Source organism: Capronia epimyces (assembly GCF_000585565.1).
Source record: "Capronia epimyces CBS 606.96 chromosome Unknown aczIQ-supercont1.5, whole genome shotgun sequence".
Classification (NCBI taxonomy): Eukaryota; Fungi; Ascomycota; class Eurotiomycetes; order Chaetothyriales; family Herpotrichiellaceae; genus Capronia; species Capronia epimyces.
Window position 1 is genome coordinate 2,395,436 of NW_006912908.1, and position 19,940 is coordinate 2,415,375.

At 54.0% G+C, this 19,940-nt stretch overlaps 7 protein-coding genes across 7 annotated transcripts; 3 read left to right on the top strand and 4 right to left on the bottom strand.

Annotated features, from left to right (window-relative positions):
* Window positions 1-78: 78 nt before the first annotated feature.
* Window positions 79-1,972, top strand: A1O3_06820 (uncharacterized protein; the record flags this gene model as incomplete). Its single annotated transcript, XM_007736936.1, has 5 exons — window positions 79-89; window positions 144-213; window positions 260-340; window positions 390-740; window positions 794-1,972. The coding sequence occupies 5 exons, from the start codon at window positions 79-81 to the stop codon at window positions 1,970-1,972; spliced, it is 1,692 nt and encodes a 563-aa protein (XP_007735126.1).
* A 1,615-nt stretch (window positions 1,973-3,587) lies between these two features.
* Window positions 3,588-6,824, top strand: A1O3_06821 (uncharacterized protein; the record flags this gene model as incomplete). Its single annotated transcript, XM_007736937.1, has 2 exons — window positions 3,588-4,554; window positions 4,603-6,824. 2 exons carry the CDS (start codon window positions 3,588-3,590, stop codon window positions 6,822-6,824), a joined length of 3,189 nt encoding a protein of 1,062 aa, XP_007735127.1.
* Window positions 6,825-7,038: 214 nt separating this feature from the next.
* On the bottom strand, window positions 7,039-9,624 carry A1O3_06822 (uncharacterized protein; the record flags this gene model as incomplete). Its single annotated transcript, XM_007736938.1, has 1 exon — window positions 7,039-9,624. The coding sequence occupies one exon, from the start codon at window positions 9,622-9,624 to the stop codon at window positions 7,039-7,041; it is 2,586 nt and encodes an 861-aa protein (XP_007735128.1).
* A 464-nt stretch (window positions 9,625-10,088) lies between these two features.
* Window positions 10,089-11,499, bottom strand: A1O3_06823 (3-carboxy-cis,cis-muconate cycloisomerase; the record flags this gene model as incomplete). Its single annotated transcript, XM_007736939.1, has 2 exons — window positions 10,089-11,244; window positions 11,297-11,499. 2 exons carry the CDS (start codon window positions 11,497-11,499, stop codon window positions 10,089-10,091), a joined length of 1,359 nt encoding a protein of 452 aa, XP_007735129.1.
* Window positions 11,500-12,495: 996 nt separating this feature from the next.
* On the top strand, window positions 12,496-15,429 carry A1O3_06824 (uncharacterized protein; the record flags this gene model as incomplete). The annotated part of the gene is made up of 1 exon (XM_007736940.1): window positions 12,496-15,429. One exon carries the CDS (start codon window positions 12,496-12,498, stop codon window positions 15,427-15,429), a length of 2,934 nt encoding a protein of 977 aa, XP_007735130.1.
* A 943-nt stretch (window positions 15,430-16,372) lies between these two features.
* A1O3_06825 (uncharacterized protein) lies at window positions 16,373-16,924 on the bottom strand (the record flags this gene model as incomplete). The annotated part of the gene is made up of 2 exons (XM_007736941.1): window positions 16,373-16,720; window positions 16,859-16,924. The coding sequence occupies 2 exons, from the start codon at window positions 16,922-16,924 to the stop codon at window positions 16,373-16,375; spliced, it is 414 nt and encodes a 137-aa protein (XP_007735131.1).
* A 903-nt stretch (window positions 16,925-17,827) lies between these two features.
* Window positions 17,828-19,716, bottom strand: A1O3_06826 (uncharacterized protein; the record flags this gene model as incomplete). The annotated part of the gene is made up of 2 exons (XM_007736942.1): window positions 17,828-18,750; window positions 18,801-19,716. 2 exons carry the CDS (start codon window positions 19,714-19,716, stop codon window positions 17,828-17,830), a joined length of 1,839 nt encoding a protein of 612 aa, XP_007735132.1.
* Between the last annotated feature and the right edge of the window lie 224 nt (window positions 19,717-19,940).

Genomic DNA, 19,940 nt, shown 5'->3' on the forward strand with positions numbered 1-19,940 from the left:
CTAGATATCTCGCGTTCCGCTTTTTGCTAGATCACCGCACATTCATTTGACTTGGTCAAGCAAGACTTCACTGACACCATGTCCGAAATGTATGCCCCCAACCGAACATTCGTCGCCATTGTCCTGACTTGATTGCAATCCAGATCAGTTGATGTACTAGTCATTGGTGCAGGGCCGACCGGCCTAGGCGCTGCGAAAAGACTGAATCAGATTGTATGTCACCGTCTTGATGGTGCGGCCTTCTGCTGACCGCGAACAGGATGGACCATCGTGGTTGATTGTTGATTCGAACGAGACTCCTGGCGGCCTTGCCTCAACAGATGTGACCAAAGAAGGCTTCGTACGTGGATCACCCTTCATATACCTACCGCACACTGACATGCGATTAGCTTTACGATGTCGGCGGCCACGTCATCTTCTCTCACTACAAGTACTTCGACGACTGCATCGACGAAGCCTTGCCCAAAGAAGATGATTGGTATACGCACCAGAGAATATCCTACGTGCGCGTTAAGGGTCTATGGGTTCCATACCCGCTTCAGAACAACATCTCCATGCTGCCCAAAGATGAACAAGTCAAGTGCATAGAGGGTCTGATCGATGCTACATTGGAAGCAAGAGTTGCAAAGACCAAACCCAAGAATTTTGACGAATGGATTGTACGCATGATGGGCACTGGGATTGCGGATATCTTCATGCGACCATATAATTTCAAGGTCTGGGCCGTCCCAACCACAAAGGTGATACCAGTCTACCCTGTCCGGTCTTCCAATCATCGCTAACAGCCTAATAGATGCAATGCGAGTGGCAAGGAGAGCGCGTGGCCGCTCCTGATGTCAAGGCTGTCACGAGAAACGTGATTCTCCAAAAGACAGCCGGCAACTGGGGTCCTAATGCCACATTCCGATTTCCAGCTCGAGATGGTACAGGTGGCATCTGGATTGCCGTGGCCAACACCCTGCCTGCCGAGAAGAAGCGTTTCGGAAAGAAGGGCACAGTGAAGAAGGTCAATGCCGACAAAAAGCAGGTGCTGTTGGCAGATGGCACTACGGTGCACTATGAAAGACTGATCAGCACGATGGCTGTCGACTTCTTGGCAGAGGCTATGGAAGATGAGAAACTGATCACTCTCTCCAAGGGCCTTTTCTACAGTAGCACCCATGTCATCGGTGTCGGCATCCGTGGGACCCGCCCTGAACGGATTGGGGACAAATGCTGGCTCTATTTTCCGGAGGATGACTGCCCCTTCTACCGCGCAACCATCTTCTCGAACTATTCTCCCTACAACCAGCCTGCACAAGATGTCAAGCTGCCTACGCTGCAACTTGCTAATGGGTCTCGACGGCAGAGTGTGCAGGCCAAAGAAGGACCGTATTGGTCGATTATGCTGGAGGTTTCCGAGTCGAGCATGAAGCCTGTCGACCAGGATAATCTTCTCAAGGACTGTATGCAAGGACTGGTCAACACCGAAATGCTGAAACCTGAAGACGAAATCGTGTCCACATACCACCGCCGCTTTGACCATGGTTATCCCACCCCAACGTTGGAGCGCGAAGGAGTCTTGAAGCAGCTACTACCTGCTCTAGAGGAGAAGGGTATCTACAGTCGAGGACGATTTGGCTCCTGGAGGTATGAGGTCGGCAATCAAGACCATTCGTTCATGTTGGGAGTGGAAGCCGCGGATAACATTGTCAACGGCGCTGTTGAGCTGACCTTGAACTATCCCGACTTTGTCAATGGTCGACGAAACACCGAACGGAGATTGGTGGAGGGAGCGCAATTGTTTGGCAAAAAGACGAAATCTGAAAAGGGCTCGAATGGTAATGTGGTCGTTGGACGGCGTATGACCGGCGGAAAGGCAGAGCTGGGAGGCCGGCTGGAGACCAGCAACAAGGACGCCCTGAATGCCACAGGCGGGACCGCAACGGCAGGCAAGGATGGCAACTCGCGGATCTTGAACCGAAACTGGTGAGGCTCGCCCAACGCCACAGCCATGTCGCGATTGGGGTTTCGGAGGTCTGCAATGAACATACTCCTGTGGCGCGGCGGGGCGACTGAATGATGGAATAGTACTAATAGAAACCCTGTAGAACGGTACACACGAGGCATTTGGCAACATCCATAATGGTTGAATGGGATCTTGAGGCCGGTAGAACTAGATTCGTGAATAGCAAAAGCAACATAGCAGAGAAAGCAAGTTCAGTGCCCGTCGTCCTTGTCCTGGGTGATTCTGCTGCTGTCTAGGGAGAAGTGGGGAACTTGCATCCCTCTTCCTGCAGTCTAGTTTGTGAAGCTATTACGAGTACGTACTCCCACATCCGTCGGTTCGACCCATTTTTGCATCATCAACCTGGCCTGTTGGATTCCGGTCTCCACGGCGAGGGTTTGTCGATTGCATTGACCTCGAAATGCGGGGGACGGGGGAGGGGGAGGACTGCACGAAAATTGGCCATGGTCAGGTGGCAGAGGGGAGACTGCGTGGTGTGCTTGTTGGAACCCGCTAGGCCAATTCTGTATTTCTTTCTGCTACTAGTATTACGATGACCTGGCCGCAGGACGGTGGTGGTGATTGACGGATTCAGGACAAGTAAGAAAGAGGCCAGACGGTCATGATGCATCCTAGACTGACAGCGAGGACGGCGAGGACGGCAGGGACGGGCCACGTGAGATATCGAAGTTTTCCTTCTGCTCCTCCCGTTCCCGCACGGCGTTTCTCACAGAACAGGTTTCACTGTCGGCACACTTCATCTTGAGACAAGATGCGGCGGAGGTGGAAGTGGAACTGCACAAATTGCTCACTGGAAGCTCTGGATGATGCCAAATGACAACAGCACCAACAGCAGCTTGGATCAGAACCGCAGGAGGATCACATTATCACGTCATGCTGTGGGAAGTGGTGGTGTTTGGTTCCTGCATTCCGCGAGTCCGCGAATTACGACGAGGGAGAAAGCGGTGACGGCTTTGCAGCAGGAGAACTAGCCGAATCGGCTCCAGCCAGGTGGGCATTGGGATTTAGCAGGCCCAACAGGCCCCTTTGGGGGCTCGTTCTCGGGCTGAGGCCCGCCTAGTACGCAGTAGTGAGTGTTGGAGACACCGCATCATAGGTACGGAGTTCTAGGTACGTAGTAGGTAGGTAGGTAGCCACCGAGCCACCGCCTATTCTTGTCCCGTGCCTGGAACCAGAGCCTGCGCCTCGCCCTGTTCCAGTTTTCCTCGTACTCTGATGCATGGAAGAAATAAACAGCGCAAGACTCTTGCTGTGTTCCCTCAGACGCATTTCCTCTCCTTCCTTTGTCTTCCACCACCCATACAACATATCCCAACAACTGTCGCTTTATCTGTTACAATATCCCCTTTCTCTTTGTAATTGTCCCCCCATTTCGCTTTCCCACGGTACGTATCTTCCTCAGCCGCCTGTCTGGCTCTTATCAAAAAGACTGCCGATCTTCATCCCACCACTTGGTATTTTTGGCTAAAGCGGTGAACACCTTGAGATTGCGTTCCCATCACCTTCTGAATACCTTTCTTATTTGGTCTTTGGCTGACCTGGAAACTTCTAGTCGACATCAAGCATTCGTTTGCCCATCATGTCGGCTCAAGTTGCTCCCACCGTCCCGCCTCGTCCGACTCGAGCCCAACAAGCTGCAACTTACGGTGCCAACAAGCTGCCTGAAGTCCCCCCACGACCTATCAACAAGCGACTCGAGCGGTCCGTATCTCCTGGCCACTTCCCTCGCTCTCCTCTAAACGAGCCTTGGAATGGCAACTTCTCTCGTCAGAAGGCCAACGATCAAACCGAGGCAATGCCGCGTCGGCCTAGTGTCCAACATCTCCCTTCCCTCGGACAAGAAGGTATGGAATATGGCGAGATAATGGAACAGACAGCCGCGCAGCCTCCGGCTTCGGCTCCCGCTACGGATTCCGCTACTCAGACAAGAAATATCGCCCACGACCTCAAGTTGTACGCTCCGAAGCCGTCCTTACCCAAATCTAGTGCTGCGGCACAGATTCAGGCCGTCACCAGAACAGATTCCCAACAGGCAGCCCAACACGGCATTGGAAAGCCGTCCACTCCGGCTCAGGACGAAGGTGACATTCTGGGGCGTGTGAGGACTCGCACTAGTTTTTCGAGACCAAATTCTACACTAGGCAGCGAACGTCGCTCATCTATATACGGAGAGGAATCTGGACCCGCGGAAATAGGCATCCGAGTCCCTATCAATCCATTACTGGGTGATGTTCAGGCACCTACACCTGGCATGACTCCGTCCCATACCGGGGATAACGGTGCCTACAGAAAACTCCACTCGCGTTCAAAAAGCAGAGAGGTTTCTGCTCCTCCCGGCAGCTACGGCCTTCACGGCCACGGTGTGATTCCCCAGGACAAGTTTGAAAAAGATTGGTACGCCAGGCATCCTGAGGCAGCTCAACATGAAGAAACTACCGGCCACGGCGTCTACGAAAGCATTGGGAGTGGCCGGGGCAGTTTTGCGATGAGTTCCGACGATTTGAACAAGATAGTGCGCGAGACCGCTATCCGGGGAGCTGGATACGGTAAGCACAAATCCTTGCGTTAGGCCACTGCTTTACTGACCCTCACAGGTACGTCAGGAACTACCTACTCCTATCCAGACGAGCAGATCGGTTATGCTGCATCAGAGGTGTTCGTTTCGAGGTCCCAGATGAACACCCCCAACAGCCTTGCCAAGACGGTGACCAACAGTTCTCAGCCCGTTGTGGAGTCTCCCTTGAGAAAGGCCAGTTTCCCGGCTGATGGCACAGTTCCAGCCGAGGTCCGCCGAGGGAGACTCTCTGTGTCTGGTACATCTGATGATCATGATGCTCTCGAAAGTGAAGCAGAGCAGGAAGTCCAGATCCAACCTGCCCGTCGCTTCAACAAGCTCACGGGTGGTGAGGAGACTCTCAACGAAACGCAAGAGGCGCTACCGTACGTTTCGCACCCAACGGGAGAGGATGGCTATGTTAGTGAGCATGGCTACACTGTCCCTATCTTGGCGGCGGACGAAGTTGCCAAAGTTGTGGGCATTGAACATTTGCAACCAGCTGTCTCTCCCAGAGCAGAACGCCGTGGTAGTGAACTCGAACTGGACTATCGCAGCGGCGATGCAACCCCATCAAGCAGACCATCTAGCATACACGGGCCGCAATCTACTTCTCAGTCAGCTTATCGCTCTGTTCCGTATCTTGATGAACGCGACAGCATGCATACTCCGTTGGAAGATGTTGAGGAGTATGAACCGCTCTTCCCCGAAGATGACGACGACAAGAAGAAACCCCTTAGCCATGCTGAGCGATTCAAGCAAAGGCCTAATACGCTAAGACAACGATTTCCAAGTCAAGATATTTGGGAAGATACTCCTAGCAGCGCCCTTCATTCTGCCACGGTCTCAACGCCAGATCTCCCTTCCCAACCAGAAGAAGCTGCCACGAAGACCTTCGAACACCCCGACGAGGAAGCAGCACGCAAACAAGAACCCACCGAAGCGGAACGAAGAAAACTCATCCCAAATCAGGAGAGACTCGCCAAATCAAAGTTTGCTCCACACCTCCGAGATGACATGCCAACCAGGCCAGGGGCGGTACCTCGATTCCCTAGTTCCGACATCTGGGAAGATATCCCGGACAGTCACCATCTTGTTACCGTGGTCAGCGCTCTACCGGCTGATGACGAAGGCGAGAGTCCAACTGAGGTACCGATCAAGCCAGCTGTACCTCCCCGTCCTGCAGACAAGAGCAGACTGGGCGAAGATGCTTCTTCAGCTCAAGTTGCCCCGAATGTTCCAGTACGGCCTCAAAAAGCCACCCATGCCCTACCAACGGGCACATCCACCTCGCCGACTGAGCTGAAGAAGGTCCCGAGTATACCTGACAGACCGAAGCCTCAAATTCCAGTTCGTCCTGCCAAGAAAACAACGGGAGATGCGCGAGATTCTGCCGGCTTGACTGAACAGGAGAAGGTGTCCCCTCCTATCATCAAAACGAAGCCACAGATCCCGGCAAGACCTGGCCAAGGTAGTAAAATTGCTGGCTTGAGGGGCAACTTCCTGAACGACCTCAACCAGAAGTTGGGCTTGGGTCCTCCGAAGGAGAAAGAGCCTCTGCCTGTTTCCGAAGAAGCAAAACCTTTGGAGGATGCCCGGAAGGGAAGAGCCCGAGGCCCGCAAAGAAGAGCACCGGCCAAATCTTCGGCAGCGGCCGCTACTACCCCGCAATTCTCAATATTCACACCACGTGCGCTGTGGACAATCGACGATACCGACGAGATCAATGTATCATCTGACCAGCCTTCCGTTCCCGAAGCTACGTCAAAGATCGAAGATGCTCCTACCACTACCGAGCTCTCTGGTGAGCAAATAGGACAGACCGAGAATCCCACCGCAGTCGATGCGCCCGTCCCTTCGACTGGTGATTCCACGGGTCACGCCGAGAGCAACGAGGAGCACACAGGAGATGAGTCAGTAGTACATACCAGTGGCATCGTCACAAAGACGGTTGATGAATCGTCGGAACCTCCGCTTGAGACACCGTCACAAGAAAAGTCCAATCCATTGAGCCACAAGCCGTCTGAAGAGGACGCCTCTGGACTTTCTCAAAATACCACGGCAAGCGCTGCTGAAGCTTCGGGACCGGAACTCGAAAAAGAGGTACCAGACCCCAATACCGACGCCATTCCAGCGAGTAAACAAACGACGGCGGGGACCGACGCAGGGACCGTGCCTCTAGAGAAAAGCCCCGCTGAGGAACCTCGCGCAGTGAAGCAGACCGAAGGTGAGCCGGGCAAGGCCAGTACCGAGGAAGTGTAGAATCCCTGAGCATCTGGGTAGTGGCTACACTAGACGGGAAATGAGACAATAAGATGTACGATGCACCTGGGAAGGGGGTATAGTTGTGATTTACTGATTGGCTATGATCGATTGATAGTTATAAAGCTATTCTCTAGGATCGATCGCTGAACAACCTGCACGATTGGGCCCAAGTCATGGAAATTCTTGCTTGGGGATCCCTGGGTTAGGCCTTCTACTTGAACATGTCGTCAAAGTCTATAGCCTTAGGACGGGTTCTACGGCCTTGAGGTACAGTCGCTGCCTGGGCAAGCGGTGGTGCCTCTGATGCTGGTAGTGAAGGCCTGCTCTCTTCCCTTGAAGGGGCAGGCACTGGTTCTGACGCCTCTGCGTTATTGTCGGCCGGCTCAGGCTGCTCAGGTGGTGGTGGTGGAGGGACCTCAGGCATCTGGTGGTGACCTGAGTCGATGCCACCGTCGAGCACGTCCGCCTCTTCGTCGCTACTGTCGAGCATAGGCACGCCGTCCAGATTGGTCTCCGTGAGATTGTCGTCTTCATCATCGTCCTCGTCAGCCATGGGTGTCCCGTCCACGCCCATTTCCACGTCTCCATCCTCGTCTTTCCGCTTCCCATGCTCTCGCACATGTGTACCAGTGATGGATTCGTCAAGCATTGTCTGGGCGAGGTCCGTGTCGACGGTCCTCCAACGACTCGCAGCCTTCTCCTTGTCCTTCTCGCGTAACCTCTCCACCTTCTCTTCTGCTTCTTTCATCTGCTTTTCTCCGAGCTCCTTCTCGGTGAGGGGCGGATTGAGGAACTCATCAACAAACGCCTCGTGGGTCTGCCCAGCAAAAACGCACCATCCCTCCCACAGACTAAGGATGCTCTGTATACTTCGCCGCCATTTTTCCGCCTTGAGCTTTCCCCAGTTAAGGTCCCGTGGGGCGCGACCGAGGATTGAAAACACATTCTGCAGACGTAGTTGAGTCTCGAAGAGTGAGCGGTAGCGCCACGCATGTCGGACACCTGCGGAAGCAGAAGACGAGAGGACGTCGCTGATCACATAGAGGCCTACGAGCGAGGCCGGCGTGGTGTCTCCGGGCGAGTCTTTGGTCTTTTCGGTCTCGTCACCTTCGTTCGCGTCCTCTTTAAACCTGTCCTCGTCAGAACCCGGAGTTTGACTTCTCTTGTTCACGTTGTAGCAGAATGGCTTGATCACGTTGCGTGTGACGAGGGTAACGACTTCCTCTGCGCCAGCGCCAGCATGTTCGATTGCGAAGCCTGTCACCTGAGCCACGTCGCCTTTGCGTAACTTGGCGTTGGACTCCGGCAGTCGAGTCAGGAGATGGACGAGTTTCGTCTTTGCTAGGGGATTCAGATACCCGATCCCATCGGTATCAGGTGCAGAATCTGCTGCTGTTGGGCCTAACTTCTGATGGTCACGATATCGCGTCGCCAAGCCACCCCCATCGTCTATGTCCTCTTCGTCGGACGAGTTATAATCGTCATCACTAACGAGATCCTCGACCTTCGTTACGTATTCAAATTTGAGGTTATCGTCAGGAGGAATCCAGACACTCTGGCCTTCAAAGAGTATGTCTCCCTGTTGCCGTGAGCCGTAGGCGACTGGGTGGCGACCCTTGCGCGTTTTGAAATTTGTCAAGATCTCCCACAGTCGCCAGCGATAGTAGACACCGCCAGCAGAACGAGAGTCCCATAGCCAAGCCCACTGCTCGCCTCGCTGGATCTCTGGCCTCGACATCAGGAGGGCTTCAAATTCGGGCCCGAAGGTTAACAGAGCCTCTACGGTTTTATGGATCAGCCGGAGTTGTTTGAGATCACTGGGAGCTTGAACTGCAACTTGGGTGGGAGGAACGTTGGTGGGTCTCGCTCCATAGGGAGTTGAGGAGGTGTATGATGCAGGTGGCGCAAAACGACCTGGACCTTGACCAGGCGGAGGAGCTCGAGAGAGTGAGGTATGCTGCGGGATAGCCCTTGCGCCAAAAGGAAGATTGTTAAAGTTGGCTGAAGGCGTGTTATTGCTCAAGGAGCTGGATCCCGTCAATGCTGCGGAAGACAAATGGCGGGATATCGACAGATTAAATCCAAAACCGAGGTACTTATTCTGGAGGTGCGAAACCGTCGTATCAATGTCTGTGGCTGGTGTTTCCGCAGCAAGGGTGACGATTGCGGAGACGGACTTTCGATCGCTGCTTGGGCCTGGAGCAGCAGGAAGGATACGCACATTGTTGATGGTCAACGGTGATGAAGTGAAAAGAGATTTGATGACAGCGGCCGAAGTTCCAGGCGGAAGAGATGAGAGATGCAATGTTGGCTTTGCCGCCGCCTTCAAATCATCCACGTCTCTGGCTTCCTCGTCGAGATCAAAGGCACCCGAATTCAGTCGGCTGTTCCTGTTCTCGTCGTGATCGTAGGAAAACATCTTATCCTTTCGATCTCGATCTCGCCCTGAAGCATAGTCATCGTAGTGTCTCTTCTTGCCATAACTATGGACGGGACCTAGGCTTCCTGGGCCGCTCTTCAGACCAGTGCTTATGAAATGCCTCTTCCCTGGTCCAGGACCGTAGTTGTTACCGTGCCCAGGGCCCCCGGCTCCTCCTGTATGGCCAGCCTTCCGCGAGGGAAAACTGGAGGGTGCTCCTTCATCGTCGAAGCTCTTGACAAAATCTTCGAGTACGGCCGCCGTTTCTGCCTGTTCCCGAGCCTTTTTGGCTTCTGCCTCTTCTTTCTGGCGCTCAAAGACGGACTTCTTCACAGGGGCGGTAAGTTTGGCCGCGAAGTCGGCGTGTTGAGAGGTCATGGTGAATGGCGAGGAGGAGGATGGGGAGGATTGGAAAGCATGTCCCCTGTGCGGCAACAAGGTGTCCGGTTACGTGTAAACCGTACAATGAGTAGAGACAGAGTTCAATGCGACTGGGGGAAACGCTCCCGTAATCGATGTGGTCTGCGTTCCAGGCTGGTTGACACACTCGCTGAAGGTGCCGTGTTGGTGCCGTGGACTCCAACTGCCATAGAGCCAAACTGCCGCTGCTTTAAGGTCTAACCACACCACCTGCCCAGGGCTACGGGAATTCTATAAATCACACAGAATCGATGCCAAACTGAATGCGTACTCCAAACATAGAATTGCTAGTTGATGTCCTCACGCAGCATGATGGAGATCCAATAGGCTACGGGCTCGTCAATGCTCCGCCAGCATCATTCGAAGGACTAGTACTCCGTACAAATCCAAACCACTTCCTTAAATGCGAACCGAACGTGTTTTTATCGTAACGGACCGAATCTCAGGACGTCGTCGACCATGACTTGGCTGGCACCAAGATAATTGACCGGGCTGCAGAGCTCTTTCAACCTGTCCTTGGCAACATGCTCTGTCACATCACGCCGTCTGCTCAGAACATCAAAAAGAGCTCGATCCGTCTCTATCGACTCCTTACATGCCTCATAGACAAGGTCATGGGCCTGTTGACGACCTAGGAAAGGGGCCAGGCCCATCATGACGGCTTCCCCCACAATAAGGCCTCTTGTGGAACAAAGGTTGCGCATCATGGAGTCTGTACTGACAACAAGGCCACTCATAGCAAAGTTCGTCTGATGCAAGGCTCCCACAGCTAGTACGAAGGCTTCGGGCACAGCCACCCATTCCAAATGCCAGGGACCAGAGGCTCTCTCAAAATCGGCCACCATGGCGTCCAAGACGAGACTTGCATTTGCGCGGAGCAACTTTGAGGCCGCCAAGATAACTTCACTGGAAATAGGGTTGCGCTTCTGGGGCATCGTCGAGGAGGCACCTCGGTGTGGGACGAACGGTTCAGACACTTCACTCAACTCGGTCGACGACATGAGGATCAGGTCGTAGGCAATCTTGCCCAACGAGCCACCCACCAATGCAAGGAAATTGACAATTTCCGCGATGTTGTCGCGAGCAACATGCCAGGTGATGCTTGGGTTCGCGAGCCCCAACTCCCGTGCAAGCTGCTCTCTCACCAACAGGCCCTTGCCGTCCGAGCCTAGAGAGGCCAGCGTGCCAGCTGCCCCCCCAAATTGGACTAGCATGCAGCGTTTATGAATCTCCTGGAGACGCTCTGAATGTCTGAGAATACTAGACAAGTAGACGGCGCACTTGTAACCGAACGTGCAGGGCAAAGCATGCTGTAGATGGGTGCGTCCTGCCATGGGCGTATCGCGGTATTTCTCTGCCAGAGAGCGGAGCGTGAGGCACAACTCGCTGAGTTGCCGCTGGACGATCTGCAAACCGTCGCGCATCTGAAGCATGGCGGCATTGTCCTGGATATCCTGTGTCGTAGCACCCCAGTGAATGTACTTGGCCATCTCCGCCGGCACTTGCTCGACCAGCTGGCGGACAAGTGGGAGCACTGGATAGCCTACAATCTCGCTCTCCCGGGCCAGCCGGTCGAAGCTGGATTAAGTCTGAGCGGTTGTCTGTAATCATGCTCCGGCCCTTCACTTACTCCATTTCCGCTGACGTCAAAGATGTGGTGATGGCTTCGCCAGCTTCAGTTGGAATCACCCCTACAGCCGACTGTGCCCGAGCTAACGCGGCCTCCACTTTGATCATTCGACGAACATAGGCGGCATCCGAGAAGACAGCTCGGATCTCTTGCGTACCAAAAAGGTTCCGGAATACCCGGGAGTCCAGAGCGGAGATTGACATGCTGTGCAGAATATCCCCTCCTGAGAAACCTCTCTTTTGATTGCAAGAGAGGGAGTGCTAAAGCATTGCCAGATAGTTCTTGTACTTGTATTGCTGGTGCGGGGAGGCATGACGAGGCTGAACTTGAGCCGAGGCAGCCTTGTGCGGGGGAGCAGAGGAGCAGAGGGGCAGCAGCGGTTGGAGAGAGTGTACTCGGCAGTAACTGAAAAACTGTATCACGTGACGCACCCCTGGCCTCTATCGCCCAGGATAAGTGTTCGAAATCGGTGACAATTCAGTAGAAACGCATCCGAGACTACTGCTGGGAGGGATTCAAGGAAATGCAGTCTCTTGCCCACTGTGATCTTGTTGACCGACTTTTTGGCTTCAACTGACCAACTTCCCTCTGGTCGTTCGTGGGGCTTGGCGCCGAGAACGGGCCAGACTGAGGCCTCAATAATAGTGAATTAGTAGGAGCCTTAGCCGTGGTTATTTATTATTATTGACCAGGCCACAACCTGCGGCAACTGCGCCCCATGCTCCTTCCCGCCTGCTGCCGGTGACCGAGAAAAGAAGTGCAAATTCTGTGGCACTTTTTCGCGACAAATTTCAGCACCTCAACCCTCCAGCCTCACCGCGAGTCTCTGGTCTTCTTCACCTCTCCCTCCAATCATCTCTCACATCGTCAACTCTTTTGGGCCGTCTCATAAACTTCCCAACAAGCATCGGAAAGCCATCCTGCTGTCAAGTCTGACTGTGCGCCCTCTCGAGCTGGTCCTAGCCGTCGATATTCACAATCACCACCCTCTCACCATTCTCTGTCTGCCGGCTGACTCATAGTCCCCAAATCCACCATTGCACCGCCTCATCCCAGTACAAGCCAGTCACTGCCTGGTTCGGCTACGTGGTGGAAGATGCAGTCCAGGCAGCACACGAAGTCTATGCAACCCTCCTGCTGAGCTCCCATCACACACATCCCTGAGAAGCGGATTCTTAGGCTTCGAAACAACTTTTAACATGCCTCCAAAAGCGCCTCCACCCAGGCCTCGTGCTGGCCAACACCGGAGGCCCGCCTACCGGGGCCGTATCGAGGGTCTAGGAAGCCCAGCGCCCAGCTCTTTACGCGCGACCACACCTACGTTTATGCGAGCATCCACACCAGTCTTGACCCGAAAGCCCGGTGCAAAGACCATGAAATGTTCCAATCCTACCTGTCCAAGCCCCCACATCGTCGAAAGCGAACAAGGCCTCATCTGCGACACTTGCGGTGCTGTCGCTCAGGAGGAATCAGGCCTCGTCTCCGAACAAGGATTCGGTGAGACAGAGTCCGGCCGTATTACCGCGTTGGGTGTCCATGTCGGCGAGTCTCAGACTCATCAGCGAACCTACGCCGCTGGAGGTGCCTTGGGAAATGCTGGCCGCGAGCCCACTATCAACCGCGATCGATCCGAAGCACATGCTCGAACTATCATGCTGTCATACCAGTCTCTTCTTGGTGTTAGACTCGCCGAGGTAGAGGCCGGTATGCAGATCTTTAAGCTGGCTTGGGGCAACTCCTTTGTCCAGGGCAGAACCATCGATAGCGTTGCTGTGGTCTGCCTGTATTTGGCATGTAGGCGCAAACACGAGCAAATCCGGAATGAACGCCGGCCCATGTACAGTCTCATGTTAATCGACTTTGCGGAGAAGTTGAATATTGATGTCTTTGCCCTGGGAAAAATGTACTCGGACTTGATCCGCAGACTCTACATGCAGCCTGATGGAAGTATTCAGGGCGATGTTAGCGCGGATCTTTTGGCAATGGGACCAGAAGTTTTGGTCAGTCGGTTCGTTGATGAACTCGAATTTGACAGAGAACATCGGGATAAGATCAAGATGGATGCAATCAGGATTGTTCAACGAATGAAACGAGACTGGATGTCGACTGGACGGCGGCCCTCAGGCGTTTGTGGCGCAGCAGTCATTCTTGCAGCCCGGATGAACAATTACCGTCGCACGACTAGGGAGGTAGTTTTGACGGCCAAAGTCACCGAGATCACCATCAACAAACGCCTTGAAGAATTCCACGATACTGCCAGCAGTCAACTCTCGATCAAGCAATTCAGGGATAACGACATCCTCGACGCTCTGACTCCCGCAGACCCACCTTCATACCAACGAGCACATAATCCCAAGGGAAAGAAGAAGAGAGGTCGACCGAGAAAGCACCCCCTGCCGGAAACTGCTGCTGAGATAGAGGGAGATACCAGCGCACCTGAACCGGCCGGTCCTGAAGAAGCGGACAACGACCAACCTTCGGCCAAACGCGTTCGACTTGATGCCGACGGCTACAAAATCCCAGAAATTCCTGTAAGAAAAACACCACTCGACGCCTCTTCTACTCTCGATAGCTCGGAGGAACCTCATTCGCCTGCCGACGAGGAGTCCTCAGACCTTTCGCAGGAGGGTAGGCGAGCCCCAGAAGCTCGAAACTGGAAGGCGCCTCCTGTGTCTGCAGCTGAACTCGCCATCGAAACAGAAATCGAACATGATGTCCTTGAGGCACTGAGAGACAATCCAAACATTGTCACAGGCCAACAACATGATCGGTCGAGCACATCCGCTCTTATTTCAGAGCCAGAATTATCAAGAGACGACGACCTCGCCGCCATCATCCCTATGACTCCGCCTGGCAAAAACAAAACCCCCGGTCCAGCCGTCGACACGAGCGATGGGAACCTTGGCTATGTCTCGCTATCACCCACCATTCGCCCGGATGAATTCGACTCGGATGAAGACGTCTCGAGTTGTCTGCTCAGTGAAGAGGAATCCCGTATTAAAGAGCGAGTCTGGGTCAGTATGAACGCGGACTGGTTGCGCCAGGATCACGTGAAGCGGATCAAGCGCGAGCTTAGAGAAGCGGAAATGCGAGCACAGGGCCTTGATCCAGCCAAAGAGGCGCTGAAGCAAGCCCAAGCAAGGGGAAAGAGAAAGGATGGGACGAAAAAGCCAGGACGGAGAGGCGATGTAAGCTATTTGAATGAGCGTGACGGAGAGCGCGACAGGGCTGGCGAAGGAGTCGAGGCCGGCGCTGAATCGACCGCTGCAGAACGAGAAAGAAGTGCGGCGGAGTCGGTACGCAAAATGTTCAAGACCCGTGGCGTGTATTCGAGGCGTGTGAATTACGACGTCCTTGACTCGATCTACGGCCTGACTGGTGGTGATAGCCCATCGGATGGGAGCCGCAGCCGCAGCCAGAGTGTCGCGAGCATGGCCCCAGGTCTGGAGCAAGGAGCCAGGGAAGGCAGTGTAGCCAGCACTGTCGCTTCCAACGCAGAAGACGCAGGTATCGGGGTGGGCATCTTCCGCGGCAATGGCGGACGAGATGGAACGCGGCTGCGAAGTAAGGCCTCTGTCGCGGCCGAGAGACGTGAGAGGAAACGCAAAGTTGAGCGTACGAGTCGAGAAAAGGACGCAGATGATGCTCAGGGCGATAGGTCCATGTCGAGAAGCCGGAGTCCGACAACAGCCCTTCCTGACACTGGTGCAGCGAGAGGACAGTCGGCTGGAGACAGTCCTGATGTCCGGCACGGGTCCGAGGCAGCCCCGGAGCAGCATCAACTTGTAACTCCTGAATCGACACAGACCCAAGAGCTACCCTCAGTGTTGTCGTCAAGTACAGCTCCCGTTCCAAGCTCGACGTTGCATGAAACAGCCCCAGAACAATCAGATGGAGCTGGGCACGACGAAGGCATCGGGACAGTCCCCGGTACAACGCCTCGAGGCAATGACGACGAATCCATCAGTCTTTCTCGCCCCCGGGAACCTGAGAACGAGGAGTATTACGACGAAAATGACGACGATGAAAACGAAGATGATGAGGACAGTGATGATGATGGAGAAGACGAGGACGAAGAAGGGGCAGATGTTGAGGCCGCGTTTGAAGGCAGATATTCCGGCGAAGGATGGTGAAGATGCGGCCCGTGATCGGATTCTTGGACTTGGGAACGGGTGAACGCCGCCCTCGTTTGGAAAGAGGGATTTGGGCCACTGAAGATGCGGAGGAGCATAGTCAATGCAGCATTTCCATTTGATTACCGTGCAATTTCCGAGGAGCTACTGAATAAGTTCGTTGGCTTTGTCTTTCGATACAGGATCCGAGCCAGATAGACCCGATCCAACCACATTCACGGGTCCGTCACAAAAAGAGATGAAGAGTACCTTGTCCTCTATCAATTGGGCCTTGGGGGAGCCCTGGCTATACAGATCAATGATAGAGATGAGACTGGGGAATGCTCCTACGTTTGACAGTCCCGATCTCATAGGCTCAACTTATGGACCTTCAGTGAAGCCTATTCTATCGGGCACACACATACACAGTGATGGAATGGTGGGCGGTTGTGGCCGACCGGTCTCGCTCCTCGTATCTTGTTCCTCCGGCTGACCGAGTGACTGACTCGGATTCCCGTTGTTTTCCCTTCCAATGCTGGACCTTCCCTGCCGTAGGCCATGGTGCCACAGCCACACGAAAGAATTCCCCTGCAGAGTGGCAATCTACTCGAGTCGTGTCCGCGGGGCTATTGGTTGTTCTCGCTCCGGCTGCAAGTAGCGGACAGTGACCGGATCGAGAAATCCAAAGCAAACGAACCAGAGCACAGCGTTAGCTCTGCGCCGTGCAGTGTTCTTGTAGTTTGATGGCCTGGCTTTTCGGCAACCCAGCTCGGCGGCTTGCGTGTCATGAAGCCGGCGCCTTGTCAGTACAAGTAGAAAGCATGTATGACAGGCATAGACACTGTTTTATGAAACTTCAACGTTGAACCACGTCCGGTGTCATTGCCACGGGGCCTAAGGCTGAACAGGCCACCGCAGTTTCTGCACCTATTATGGATGACATTTGTCCACCAATGTCAAGCAGTCATGTATCGTCCTCCTCTTTTTCCTCCTCAATGCTGCGACTGCTCAGCGTTTGCCTGTGACGGGGGCCTGAGGTCCCGGCATTGGCGGCACGCATCTGTGACCTGGCGTCTCGCTCGTCCCTGCTCTGGCGGGGAGCATCAGCCGGCGATCCAGTGCCAGTAACCATACCGGCCAAACTCAGACTTCGATTCCTGTCTCGCAAGCTGGGAGCCCGCGGTCTCCTTTCTCCTCTGGCTCGTCCGCCCCAAATGGGCACTTCGTGCCAGACTATTCGGCCGACGTAGTATAGGAGGTCATAGAGGATCGCTATGATCCAGGGTGCGATGTTGATGATCGCGAGGACGAGCTGCAGAATGTGCGGGAAAGGGCCCACTGTAAGCCACAGGTCGTAGGAGATCCGACCACATGTAGATAGGAGTGGCGGCAGAAAGCATGTGAAAAGGTTGGAGGAGTGGGTGACAGATCAGGAGGAAAGGAAACTTACAAAGGCTCGAATAATCCACGTTTCGTATGTTGTCAAATGTGACGGAAGAATCGAATACCATGCCATCGTCTCGAGCGAGAGAATGGACAGTATGCCGTTGGGTGCCCGTCAGAAACCAGGCCTGACAGATCCTCGACAGCACGCAGGTGTAGGTGCAGTTGCGGGAATCACGGCTTCAATGATTGCGCATCTTGCGGATGGATGCAATGGTCGGCAATGGCGTGGCTCGCATCCTTCACCCTTCACGATAATCGGTAATCGGTAGGGCTCACACGGTGGAAAGAGAAACTGCAACTGAGGACATGGACATATGTAACCAAGACAAAAAAACACATGCTGGAGGAGGGCCGCAGTCCCCGCGGTCAACCTCGCTACCTACCTAGGTAATTAATTAGGTACGTACTCACGCCAGTGTTTAATAAGCCGCAGACGGCACCGGTCTCGCGCAGTCTTTAGCTGAGCCTAAGGCCGACGTCATGTGGTGTCGCTCACGTGCTTACTGACCTGGCCTCATGTCAAGCAACCATCCACTCAGCTATGTGCCAGACAACGGTCCCCATCCAAGCATTGAATGTGTCTCGTTTGAAATGATGCATTGATGGGGTCATCTACCTAAGTCCTACGAGAACTCATTGTAAATGTAAATCCCGGAAACAAAGTGAAGCCGCCCTCTCTAAATGCGCGACAAAAACGATAAAACGATTGAATGACTTTCCTTCCGCTAAACACACCCACCTTTTCTACTTTGTCACAAGCATCTTCCTTTTCTTGCAAAACATTTGAATCCAGCAAGATCACGTTAGAAAACACGCCGCCATTTGCAGCCACCTCCGACATAAAGAGTAAAAAGCGGACAACCGGATCTTCGAGTCAACGCCGGTTGTTTGGCCCATAATGCGTACAAGGCTCACCTGGAGCTGGTGGCCTACCGTATGACGTAGCGACCATGTCTCATGTCGTCGTCTCTCATCAAGTCATGATCCTGCGCCTCTTCGCAGGCGTTGATGCCTCAGGGGTTTCCGGATGATTGGGAGCCCGCATGCGCTGCACCGGCGTTACACCTTTGTAGTGGGATGAAGTATACGGAGATGCATGAGCTTTCCGCTTGCGTCGAGGTGCAGGGGTTGCAAACGGTGAGCTGAAGAGGTCCATCTCCCGGAACGAGGGCGTGTTGTTAAGGGCGGCAAACGCTGGGTCTGCGTTACGCCGGAAGGCCGTCACATTGTTGTTGTTGAGATAAGCAAATTCGTTGTTCACATTGCCCAGGCCCGAAAGTTCGCGGCTGGGCGGCATATAGAGCGGCGAGGTCGGGGCCTCACTGTCGTCCGTGTCCTCATCAAACTTGATCACGTCGGTGAGGTTGATGACGTCCTCGCCAATATCTTCATCTGGTTGAAAATTTTCTTCCAACTCGTCTGGGTCAATCGCGAAGTCCCCAAACAAAAGATTGCTGGAAGGATAAAAGGCTTCCAAGGGACCAATGGCCTGGCCAAGGTTTGAAGGATCACTGATGGCAGAATTGAGACTGGCCAGCATGATATCTGCGTTTTGGGGGCCAATGAGGTCGCCGGCCTCACGTTCGCCAGTGTCGCTCTCGTCGATGAGTTCAGCAAAGCCTACGTCAGGACTAGAGGTCTGAGATGCTCCATAACGACGAGCAAATTCTTCCCCAAGCAAATGAGGATTTGTCATGAGAATAATCTTGCCAGAAGGGTCCAGAATTCCAGATGTCTTCGTTCCTTCATCAATGAAGATACCACGACGTGGACCTCGGCGACGAGGGGACTTCTTGACTGGCGGGGTGACCGACGGTGACGATTCTCTCGGTACCTGGGTGGTAGTCGGTGTACTTTGTAGAGCCTCTTCAGGCAGACAATCGTCGGTCAGATCAGCTGCAACGTGTTAGTCTCCAGGGATATGGGTAGATTAAGACACGACCTACAATCATCGAGATCCTCGACCAGCCCCCGGGAACGTTTGTCGGAAGTAGGAGTAGAGAATCCGAGCTCGGGAAGCGCCGAGGGAAGCAATGGTCGGGTCATAGTAGGAGATTCTGACAAGGGTAAGAAGACCGAGCGATCACTCTCTACCGCAAAATGAACACGTCTTGAAGGAGCAGCTTCAGTCCCGCTGTCGCTACCCTGAGAGGAGGGAAAACGGTAGATGGTAGCATCACTGTCGTCACCGAAGCCATAGGCAGAGAGTCCGTCAATCTGGTTGAGCAAGAAGTCCGCATCGCTGTTGTCTTCTTCCGAAAGCATGGCCAGAAGTTCTTGTTCCTCAATGCGACTATCATCCAACTCGTCCTCGGAGTCGCTGATATCGTCCACCGCCTGGTACACCTCATCATTGTCATCATCCAGCTCTGCAAAGATCTGGCTCTCGAAAAGTTTCCTGTTCTCTTCTGGAGAGATGTTGGGGTTATCACCCTCGTCCTCGTACAAATGTTCGTAGTCACCAAACATACTGTCCGTACTGCCAGCAATCGAGAAACCACCCCTAGAAGCCGACCGGATATTGCGCCCCGCCCCGTTCAAGGTTTGAGAACGAGACGGGGCTGCAACTGCTGGCAGTTCATCTTCATCATCCGAGTCGTCATCGCTGTCTTCTCCCGAGGCATCATCTGCGGTGTCCGACCCAAACGAGGACGAGCTCTCCTCCTCCGAGGTGCTGTCGGCTCTTCTGCGGCTGGCAATAACTTTGCTGGTAGCTGGGCGCTGTTTACGGAATGGTTTGTTTTTCTTGCCATTGGGCAACTGGTATGTATCATTCGGGTGTTCTTTCGACTTTGAGAATTTTGGCGCGGAGCCCAGCATAGGCTGGCGTCCACGAGAAGTGCGAGTGTAAAGTCGTGACATGGTAATGTAATAAGATACAAGGCTGAAGTAATTTATCGAATAGTAGATGGGCGGCTGGTAGAGGTATGTCGTGGGAAGGAGGAGTGAAAGAGCGGGCGGATGGTCAGCCTAGAGAGGGGGAAGTCGTCCACGGCACCTTCAGTCGCTGAGGACGAATAGGTGCTTGTTAGGGTTTTGAAAAGTGCAATTCCGAGGCGGGTAGTGAGGAGCTCCTATGCGGTAGA